This window comes from Impatiens glandulifera, chromosome 1 (assembly GCF_907164915.1).
Source record: "Impatiens glandulifera chromosome 1, dImpGla2.1, whole genome shotgun sequence".
NCBI classification, from domain to species: domain Eukaryota; kingdom Viridiplantae; phylum Streptophyta; class Magnoliopsida; order Ericales; family Balsaminaceae; genus Impatiens; species Impatiens glandulifera.
The window spans coordinates 113,044,577-113,056,473 of NC_061862.1; the positions used below are offsets into that span (position 1 = coordinate 113,044,577).

General features: G+C 35.4%; 2 protein-coding genes across 2 annotated transcripts; both read right to left on the reverse strand.

Moving 5' to 3' along the window:
- Positions 1–9,626: 9,626 nt before the first annotated feature.
- On the reverse strand, positions 9,627–10,269 carry LOC124919601. Its single transcript, XM_047459872.1, has one exon. It carries the CDS (start codon positions 10,267–10,269, stop codon positions 9,829–9,831), a length of 441 nt encoding a protein of 146 aa, XP_047315828.1. The 3' UTR covers positions 9,627–9,828.
- Positions 9,650–11,349, reverse strand: LOC124919600 (E3 ubiquitin-protein ligase ATL31). The gene has a single exon (XM_047459870.1). The coding sequence runs from the start codon at positions 11,203–11,205 to the stop codon at positions 10,369–10,371; it is 837 nt and encodes a 278-aa protein (XP_047315826.1). The 5' UTR covers positions 11,206–11,349; the 3' UTR covers positions 9,650–10,368.
- Between the last annotated feature and the right edge of the window lie 548 nt (positions 11,350–11,897).

The following is an 11,897-nucleotide window of genomic DNA, read 5'->3' on the forward strand; positions in this document are numbered from 1 at the left end:
AGAAGAGTAAGACCATGGGTAAGGGTAAGATTATCCATGGTAATCTAACCATTAATAATGTGCTACTTGTTGACAATATGTGCTATAACTTGATTAGTATTAGTCAGTTATGTGATAATGGTCTATCCGTTGACTTTCAAACTCATGCATGCCTAGTTAAGGATCAACATGGTAATACGTTATTAACCGGTAGTAGAGTAGGAAACTCATATAAAATGAATTGGCAAAAAGAATCTTCAGATCCTATGTGCATGATTGTCAAGAATGACCAGAAATGGTTATAGCATAAAAGGTTGAACCATCTGAACTTTAAAACCATCAACAACATTTGTTTAAACAACTTTGTTATTGGTTTTCTTAAACTTCAATTTTCTAAGGACAATGTATGTTCTGCTTGCCAGTTAGGCAAATAGGGCAGATCATTGTTCAAAAGTAAAGGGAAATCTTAATACAGTCGTTGCTTCGAATTGTTACATATGGATCTCTTTGGTCCAATTCCTGTAAAGATCTTAGGAGGAATGAGATTTTCCCTAATTGTTATTGATGATTTTTCGCGATTTACCTGGGTAGCATTTTTACCATCAAAGGATAAAACTGCTGAAAATTTTATTAGAATATTTAAAAGAATTCAGAATCAGAAATCTTTGAATATTGCTTGTATTAGAAGTGACCAGAGAACTGAGTTCACTAACAGATACCTCTCAACTTATCTCGAGGAGTTTGGGATTAGACATGAGTTGTCTAGTGCCAAAACTCCACAACAGAATGGCATTGCTAAGAGAAGAGTGAGGACTCTGAAGGAAGCATCAAGATCTATGCTAGCTGAATCAGACGTACCTTAGAGGTTCTGGGTAGAAGTCATAAACACATTCTACTACACACAAAATCGGTCAATAATTAACAAACGTTTTGATAAAACTCCCTATGTGCTGTATTATGGGAAAATTCCCACAGTTTTATACTTCAAAGTATTTGGGTGTAAATGTTGTATTCATAACAATGCAAAGGTTTATTTGACCCCTTTTGATGTTAAAGCTGATGTTGGATTCATGTTATGATATTCCTCAATAAGCAAGGCTTATAGAGTATATAATAAAGAATACAAACTATTGAGGAATCCCTTCATGTAGTCTTCAATGAGCCTATTGAAAGCAAATCCATTGATCACATTGACCTTGCAAACAGACTAGAAGCGACGAGTCTTGAGTCTGTAAGTGAGGAAGAAGCTCTGAATAAAAGGATCTCGTTGACTGACCCTGTGGCTGATCCGGTTGAAATTCAACCAGACGTACAAACTCCTGTTCAAAAAACTGTTGAGAGTTCAGACGTTGCGGAGTCACCTATTTAGATGACCAATCCCTTTGGATTCAACTTCAGATGGAACAAGAATCATCCACCAGAATTGATCATCAGAAATTCTTTCTCTCCTCGAAGGACAAGACATCAATTGATAGATGAAATGGCCAATTCTTCCTTTATTTCTCAAATTTAACTTAAGAAAATTGATGAAGTAATGGTTGATCCAGATTGGATCAATGCCATTCAGGAGGAGTTATACGAATTTATGAGAAATAAAGTGTGGCATCTAACTCCTAGACCGACTGATCAGTCAGTCATAGGAACTAGATGGGTTTTTAGAAACAAACTTAGTGAACATGGCTTAGTTATTAGAAACAAAGCTCGTTTAGTTGCTCAAGGATACAGACAGGAGGAAGGTATCGACTTTGATAAGTCTTTTGCACCTATAGCAAGACTTGAGGCAATCGGAATCTTCCTGGAATATGCATCATTTAAGAATTTTAAAGTTTTTCAAATGGATGTGAAAAGTGCATTTTTAAATGGCAAATTAAATGAAGATGTCTATGGTGAGCAACCCCCGGTTTTGTAGATCATACTTTACCAAATCATGTTTATAAACTTGACAAAGCTTTCTATGGTCTGAAACAAGCTCTAAGAGCTTGGTATGACAAGTTGACTGAATTTCTGTTTGATCATGACTTTGTTATTGGAACTATGGATAAAACAATGTTTAGATTCACTAAAGACTCTCACATTCTCCATGTTCAAATATATGTTGATGATATTATATTTGGATCAACTAACTCCAAGTTGTGTGAGAAATTTGCCAAGCTGATGTAGGACAAATTTGAAATGAGCGTGATGGGAGAATTAACTTTCTTCCTCGGCCTTCAACTTTATCAGCTGGAGAAAGGAACCTTCATCAATCAGGCCAAGTATACCAAAGAGTTATTAAAGAAGTTTGGGATGGAGAACTGCTCTGTTGCAGCCACTCCAATGAGCTCCTCTAGTAAATTGGACAAAGATGAAGGTGGCCAAAGTGTAGATGCCACAGCCTATAGAGGTCTAATCGGGTCAATGCTCTATGTTACTGCTAGTAGACCAGATATTCAATTTGTAGTTGGTGTCTGTGAAAGATTCCAGGCTAATCCTAGACTTTCTCACTTTAATGATGTTAAACACATTTTGAAGTATTTAAAGGGAACTCAAAATGTGGGATTGTGGTATCCGAAGGATTCCAATTTCAATTTAACTAGTTTCTCAGATGCAGATTATGCAGGATTCAAAATTGATAGAAAGAGCATGAGTGGAACTTGCTAGTTCCTTGGAGATCATCTTATCTCATGGTTTAGTAAGAAGCAGACGTCGGTTGCCATGTCTACAGCTGAAGCAGAGTACCTTGTTGCTGGCAGTTGTTGCTCTCAGCTTTTGTGGGTTCAACAACAGCTTAGGGATTATGGGATTGAGGCTGAAGAATCTCCAATTTTCTGTGACAACACAAGTGTTATCGCAATCACCTACAATCCAGTTCTGCATTCTCGGACAAGCATATCGAAATTAGGCATCACTTTATCCGAGAGCATGTCAATCAGAATTTGATTCGTCTTAAATACATCCCAACAGATCAAAAAACTATAGACATATTCACGAAGCCTCTACCCAAAGCTAAGTTTTCTCACTTTAGAAACATTTTAGGACTTGTTGATCTTGATTGATGTTGTTATGTGCATAAATTGAGGGGGAACATGCTGTTCAAACGTAACTGGACAGACAAGAAGATAGAGGTCTTAATACGTCCAATGAACTAAAAGTTTAAGAAGCATAACTACTTAGACGTACGTCTACTCAAGCGGCTTTATCTTCTTTTGGGAACTCATGTCTTGGTTAATTAACCTGTGCGATTAGATGTATACGTCTAATAGACGTTAGACATTTTTATGACAAGAGCAGTGAAAGCTCACGTCTAACCAAACACACGTGCAACACTTGGTGTTTATGCGTAATTAGACGTTTAGACGTTTATAAGACAAACTTGATTAGACGACAACATCTAATAGACGGATTTCCCAATTAGAAATGAAGAATGTGAAAAGTCGAATAAAATGTCTAACTACTTGTGTACTTAGACTTTTCATCTTCTGGCTATCTAGACAACTGTCATCTGCATATGAATTTGTCCATGTACCTTTTTCCTGCGAAAAATAAACCAGTCACTTATCAAATAAATTGAAGACAGGTGTCTCTCCAATTGTCAAAAGTGACTGATATTTTTGGTTATTTCTTCTATACGTCTAATATTAATAATGAAGTTTCATGATTAATATTAATGGATAGTTGTGTCCATTGGGAATAGGTTTATGAGATTTTTGACGGTTGAAATGATTATTAAACATTTACTGTTATTCGTTAGATTTACAATATTTAATGAAAGGCGTCACTCAAATGGTTGAGTGCTCCTAAATTCTTGTCTATCTCTCTAGAATTCGAATCGTTAAAATCTTGTGCTCGTTTGTTCATCCTGCCAAAATGTCTTTCTTCCCTGCAAAATCCCTGATAATAGACTTCAAATCGATCTCTACTCTGACGGATCCTGAAATGATTCAAATGTTTGAATCATTGAAAGCCACTAGGTTGAAGAGATTCCTTCGCCCTCACTACCTTTATTACGAATAAGTTGTTTATGAGTTTTTCGAAACTGCCAGCTTCTATAACAGCAAATACATCTGTGCGACTATTCTTGACATAATGATCTGCTTCGATGAACAAACATTCGGTTTGTTCTTCAGACTCCCAACCGAAGGAATACATGAGTTTCCTTCTTCCTCCAACGAGATCCTATCTGAAATGATGAATGTCTTTTCAGATGAAATCGTCGAAGGGGAAACCCTTCCTGTGGAGTATCACGGGAAGAGTTACTTCCTAAAAGTTGAGTATGCCCTACTCAACGATATCATCTCGAAATCCCTCATCGCAAAAGACTCCTCCGACATCTATTGTACGAAGGTTTTTGAAATAATGGTGGCCATCACAAGGGGTGTAGCCATCAACTGGTCAAAATTCCTCTTCAACAACCTTGTCAGAATGATTTCCGCCGGGAAAAAGATCTTCGGGTATGACGGTCCTCTTTGCTCCTTCCTTTGCCGTATTCTTGATGAACCTGGTCACGGGTTTCATTCCTCTTCCAAAATCTTGAACAGCGAGACGGTTCTCGATTATGTTTTTAGGGACAAGCTTAACTCGGCTCTATATTTAGCCCTAGAGTCCGCTATTGATTCTCTTCCTAGATGATGTTAAAAAGGGGGAAGAGAGAAAGGAGGATAGGCATTTTTTTTGGGTTGTCTTGTGTTGTTCTGAACTTATTTCATTTTGTTGTTTTTGAAATGTGTTTATGTATTTTTTTTTTGAAAAACATTCCTAATTTTGTATTTATCTGATTATGGTATTTATTATATTACTTATATAATGGATGCTTATTTTTGTTACCTATGCAAAGTTTTAACATATTCATCAAAAAGGGGGAAATTGTTGGGTCAAATTATTTTGACTAAGTGTCAAAGTATTTTGACTATTGGAATTTTGATGATGAGTGTGTATAAAACTTAATTTAAGTCGTCTAATCTTTTTTGGTGTAGGTGTATCGAAAACAGGTTATACTAGACCAAGTCTTAATGAGGTTCATTAGACTAATTGAACATTAGATGCATTGAATTAGACGTGTAGTCTAATAGGCGTAGTTAGACTTACAGTCTAACAGACGTAGATAGACGTGCAGTCTAATAGACGTAGTTAGACGTGTAATTTAACGGATACGTAGTTAGACGTGCAGTCTAACGGATACGCACTCAGACGTGCAGTCTAACAGGCGTAGTTAGACGTGCAGTCTAACAGACGTAGTTAGACGTGCAGTCTAACATATATGTAGTTAGACGTGCAGTCTAACAAACGTAGTTGGATGTGCAGTCTAATAGACATAGTTAGACGTGCAGTCTAATGGATACGTAGTTAGACGTGCAGTCTAACAGACGTAGTTAAACGTGTAGTTTAACGGACGTAGTTAGACGTGCAGTCTAACGGATACGTAGTTAGACGTGCAGTCTAATGTATGAGAGTTAGACGTGCATTCTAACTCATTTAGATTAATCTGAAGGGATGCGTAGTTAGACGTGCAGTCTAACGTATGAGACTTAGACGTGCAGTCTAACTCTTTCAGATTAGTCTGAAGGGATGCGTAGTTAGACGTGCAATCTAACATATGAGAGTTAGACATGCAGTCTAACTCCTTCAGATTAGTCTGAAGGGATGCGTAGTTAGACGTGCAGTCTAACGTATGAGAGTTAGACGTGCAGTCTAACTCCTTCAGATTAGTCTGAAGGGATGCGTAGTTAGACGTGCTGTCTAACGTATGAGAGTTATACGTGCAGTCTAACTCCTTCAGATTAGTCTGAAAGGATGCGTAGTTTGACGTGTAGTATAACGTATGAAAGTTAGACGTGCTGTCTAACTCCTTCAGATTAGTATAAAGGAATGCGTAGTTAGACGTGCAGTCTAACGTAAGAGAGTTAGACATGCAGTCTAACTCCTTCAGATTAGTCTGAAGGGATGTGTAGTTAGACGTGCAGTCTAACGTATGAGAGTTAGACGTGCAGTTTAACTCCTTCGGATTAGTCTACAGGGATGCGTAGTTAGACATGCAGTCTAACAGATGAGAGTTAGACGTGTAGTCTAACTCCTTCAGATTAGTCTGAAGTGAACCGTAATTAGACGTGTCGTCTAATCCCATTAGACCAGGTGCTCTAATGGATCCTGTTATTAGACGTGGGCGTCTAATTTCATTAGACAATGTAGTCTAATTGAAATATGTCTAATGACATGCTTAAGTAGTTGCTTGAAGCTAGCACACGTTTACCCACGATCAACTAGTTGTACGCTACTTCTGCTCCACTTTCCAGTGAAGATCAGTACGACAAGCAATTACAACTAATTGATTAATGCCACATAATCAAATATTTTTCTCACTACTTGTTTTTGCAGGAATGTCCTAGAAGAATATTTGGCGCACTAACAGATTGGTAGGCCACGATCCTGGTGCTAAGAGACTGTTGTGTACTATAGAGGCGTTCCAATGGAAGCTTGCCACGTGTCATTATGGAAGATTCGACCGTTGGTACCTACTCCTTATTTAAAGATATTCAAGGACAACGGAAGAACTACCACAACTATTACCAGAAACTATTGTTGGAATTACAGAGTAATCTATCTATCGATATATAGAGAGAATCATACGAACTGAGTTGCTTTCTTGCTTTATTGTGTGTTTATCAAGAGAGAGTGAGAATCAAGGCATTGTTTTAGCTGAGTGATATACTTCATCATATTGTAAGTTGAACAGAGTCTGTGTTGTTCAACCGTGAGCTAATCGTGCGACTGTATTTGATTCTAAAAAAATTATAATGAATCCTTCTGGTGGTTAGAAGAAAGTGTGACGTAGGAGTGTTTGTTTTGAATATCCATAAACAAACTGATGTGTCTTTTTTATTCTGTCATCTTCTCATTATTAGTTCTTAGCTTCAAACCTGAGCAAACGTTTCCGCACTTGAATCGTTCAAGAGTTTGTAAGGGTTTGTGTAGAATAGAAAGTGATTTAAATCCTTAACATGATTTCTATCAAACTGTTTTTTTAGCCGTCATCAATAGCCAGACCCCCGTCTCTATTGATTACGCTGATCCTATCACATATGTTTCTTATTTATTTCTCTTAAAATTATCAGAATGTCAAATGTCACTTTGTTCTTTGTTCTCCTTCGGTTGGAGTTTTTTTAACATTGGAGGGTGCATTGTTTTCTTTTTTACCACTCAGGATATTTGAGTTCATATTATATTTTGTTCGGTCTAACATCTTGTTTATTGGGATCATATTTTTCGTTCTGAATTTTTGTATTCCAAATAATACTTCCAGTTTTTGATGATTCGTTTGCTACTCATACCCGTCAAATACTTTGGTGATGTTTTTCGAGTATATGTGAATCCCCTTCTTAGCAACAAAAAATATGAAGTTATATCTTAAGTTATTTCTCTTTTGTTCAATAAAGAGATTTTTAAGATCATTTTTAATTTGGAGGCTCTTTTACATGTATCAATCCTTAATTTGTATAGATTTCTCATTATTTTGACTAGGACTGCAAATGAGCCGAGCTGAGCTCAAACTTGCTTGAACTCGAGGTCGACTCGATTAAGTATTAATTAGTTACATTCAAATTCGAGCTCAAACAAGTAAATTTGTGCTCGAACTCAACTCGTCTATATACCTACAAGCTTGGCTCAACTTAAAAAGTTGAACCAAATTTATTTTTCAAGCTCGAATTCGAGCTTGAATTCAATCTAAATTTATTTTTAAAATAAAAATATCAAACTTTCATATCTATTAAATATTTAAAACACGGTATTTTAAAATGAAAATATGAAACCACCAAAACTATTCAAAATTCTAAAACATGATATATATATATATATATATATATATATATATATATATATATATATATATATATATATATTGAGTTTTTTTCTTAAAACAAAAAGAAATTAGAGTTATCTAAGTGAATGAGTGAGAAAAATAATGTAATGTGAGATGGTACGAACAAATGAAGAAACTCTTGTGAATGAGTGAGAAAAATGGTATAAATAAGAGATACTATAAAAAATAAAGAAACTATGAATAAGAGAAATAGTAAAAATGAATACTCATAGAATATGATAATAGTTTAAAGAATTGGAGTTTTGTTTTTTAACTTTTAGACAATAAGATATTATTATGTGGATTGTAGGATTGGCATATGAACTTTGAAGAGAGATTATAAAATATATACTTGTTATAAATTTTAATATTAAAATAAATAAATTGTATTATATATATTATCAAGCTCGAAAAAACTCGACAAGTTATCGAACAAATATTCTATGAGCTTGAGCTCGACTCGAATAATAAACAATTCGGCTCGAACTTGACTCGAACTCAGTCAAAGTCAAGCTCATGTAGAGCTATGACCGAGCGGCTTGACTAATTTGCAGCACTAACATTTTTCGGCGTTATTTTGCAACTCACAGACAAAGATAAATTTCATTGTCATTCATAATATTATGTAAAAATTCTTCCGACGCATTATTGATTTGTTTGTTTTTGTTGTACTTGTTCACTCATCGTTATGAAACTAAAACAGATTCGTATTTAGAGTCATCCTCAAGAAGTTTCAAAATTGTTAAATGTTTTGTTGAGATTATATTTTACAAATTTATCAATATGTAAATTCTCATTTAGTTGTTTTAATTTTGTAAATATTATTTTGTATTATTTATAACGAAAACCAATAACATAATCTCTCATATTCCCTCCACAAATTATCCCCAAATTATTTAGTATATCCTAATAAAAAAATAGTTATATATGTCTCATAACAAAAATTATTGTTAATTAATAAATAATTTATTTTAAAAATGAATTCATAATTTAGGGGTTATATATATTTACACATATTCTCCTGTCCTGTTTACACGTGGGCGGATAACAATAATAGTAAACCTTCATAAATAACTAAATAAGTCGTATTAATAAGTCGTATTTTTACTTTAAAATAATAAAATAAAATAAGTCGTATTGACACGTCATCAATGAGGTGTGCTATTACCGTCAAACATGGCTGCGTACGCGTCAACACGAGAAAAAAAAATACTGATGGCATACGACGACGTTTACCGGTCACTCTCCACCTCCCTATGACCCTCTAGATAAAATGGTAATCTCTTCTAATTTATGGATTTATTAATATATAAATAAAAATAATTCTTAGTTTTTTCAATTTTATTTTATTAATTATTCTCAAATTTATTCAATATTTAATAACTATTTTAATATAAAAATTTACTTTTCTCAAAATATATGTAACTTAATTTAGATAATTACAATTTCATCATTTTTTATCATGATAATTTTAATTACTTTGAACAACACACCAAAAAAAAAAAAAACTAAATTAAAAATATATATTAGAAAGAAAAACTAGAGGTCAAACTTTAAATAAATAGATGGTGTGAAATGTGAATACATATTTTATTAAGAAATTCCAATATTTTCTAGACTTTTATAAAATTAGAACAATGAATCTCCTCAATCATTATTTTATTGATAAAATTTACTTTTTAACAGATTTATCATATAATTTTGAATAACTTATATAGAGATTGTGACTTGAGTTAACTTGTAAATCAAGTTAAATCTAATATATAATTTAATTAAAACTTGTTTTTCAAATTGACATTATTAAAGAGAGTGATTAAAGAAAATATATCAAAGTAATTAAGTAAATGTAAATAAATTTAATATTACATTTTAAGTATAAAATCACAAAACATTACTTAAAAATACTTCCCATTTCCCATATCTTCCCATATTACAACAATCTGTGCATCACAAAATTGATAATTAAAAACTGAAAACCGAACTTGTCGGTTCAGTTAACTTAATTTAATCAACCATCAACACTGATGAAGTTCATCTTCTCGAACCGGGTTTTTATTTGAATCGGCCAAAACCAAACCGGTTTCATCGTCTTTTGTGTTTGGTTCCAAACACTTAAACGATGGCAACTTTGACCCACCATTTCTAGGTGTCCTTACAGAAGTTGACCCTTCTCCATCCGCCGCCACTCTAGGGGATTTAACCGATAATGCCCGACTGAAAAACGGCGGCTGTTTCGTGAAAACCCACCGGTCCGATCTCCCACCGCCGCTGAATCGACCGTTGCTTTCAGTCCTTATTCCTCTGCTACTCCCTTCCTGTGAAACCCAACCGCTTCTATAACCTTTTCGAGTACTTAATTCTGTCGGTAGTAATACACTTCTTGTCCGGTTCAATGCTCGGGTCATGACTTCCTTTCTGACATCCTCCGGTAACCTACAGAAATTGCAATTGATCATTTCCGAAACACGAAAAACTTATTTTCAAACTCATTTTGGTGTAAATGTTTGATAAACAAATTTGTAACATGGGTTTATTTTTGGGTAAGAATTGGAGCTTTACCTTAAGGTAAATCGATCTGTGTTCTCCCCTGGTTGAACTAGAGAATGACCGGTCGAGTGGGAGCGGGGAAACTTACTCCAAAACGGCCATCCTCGGATTGATTTAGATACCGGCGGCGGTCGGATTTGGTTAAAGCTCCGGGCACGGTCAACTAGTTGCGGATACCGATTACGATCGTTTTCATCAATTCTCTCCTCGTCAATCTGAATTGCGACCTCTTCAACTACTGGGTTTTCAACGGGCGGTTCCGGAATCGATTCAGGGTTTTCAACCGGTGTTTCGTCCGTCTGGGCGGCGAGATCGGACCGGCAAACAGGGCAGGTGACGTGTGATTTTAGCCAAGCGTCGATACACTCAGGGTGGAACACGTGATCGCATTTAGGCAATAGTCTGAGAATTTCCTCATCGTCGAATTCATTCAAGCATACTGCGCATTCTAACGCGCCTTTTCCGATCTTCAATTCTTTAACCTCGGAGTAAGGAAACGTGGGAAGATTCTCGATTACGGTTTGGTCGAGTCCACGAGTTGCCCCTCTACGTCTCAAGGAGGCACCGATTCCTCCGGCGCGGCGGACACTGTTACCGCCGTTGTTAGGTGAGATGTCGTAGCACTGACGGATGTATACGGAGAAGAAACCCATGAAGAAAAGGGCGGCGATTAGGACTATTATGATGGCGGCGACTGATGGGTTGAATTGATATGGAAATTGGCCCGGCGGCGGAGGTGTTGATGGTAGTTGTGCTCCGACGGAGTGGAGGAGGAAGAAGATGAGTGAGGTTGAGATGATGATACCATGGTGGTTACATAAACTCTGTATATCAACGATGATCATTTTGAATTAGTTGAACTGCATCAAACAAATTAATTTGTTGATTTCTGGTTATGAAATCTGAAGAGAGAATTTTAGAGAAAAATGGGTTCTTTCTAGGGAGGAGAAAAGGCAGTCTTTTTATTATAATTAGAGAGAGAAAGAGAATGGAATAACGGAGAGAAACTTCTTGTATGTTTCTTTTGCTCCAATAAAGCATGGTATAAAAATACAAATAAATGAATATATATAAAACACATGAATTTTTTTTTTAAAAATTGAAAGATAATAAAAACTGGAAAATTTGAGGAGATGAACCCTAAAAAATGTGGAAAGTTGCAGAGGATTAAAAAAAGAAGTGCTGGTGACTCCTTTTTATTGTTTTTGGACGAAAATGTCCCAGTTGCGTCACGCAACCTCGCAATTTTTTATTTTTCAAAAAATTTTAATTATGAATTTTTTTGGACGAAAATGCTCCAGTTGCGTCACACAACCCCAGTTGCGTCACGCAATCCCAGTTGCGTTCACGCAATCGTGAGACGGAAAAAAAAATCCGGTTGCGTCACGCAACTAGAGTTGCGTTACGCAAGGATACAATTGTCATTAAAAAAAAGAGAGTCACCAACGCTATTTAAATTATTCACTCACACAATCTTATTAACCCTACAGTCATTTTCTCAAATTTCCCTAAAAACTTGTGATCTAAATAAAATTAA

What these genes read in the sequence shown, in the direction of transcription:
- LOC124919601 (XM_047459872.1), bottom strand. Translation starts at nt 10,269, where the DNA reads ATGATCAATTGCAATTTCTGTAGGTTACCGGAGGATGTCAGAAAGGAA.
- LOC124919600 (XM_047459870.1), bottom strand. Translation starts at nt 11,205, where the DNA reads ATGATCATCGTTGATATACAGAGTTTATGTAACCACCATGGTATCATC.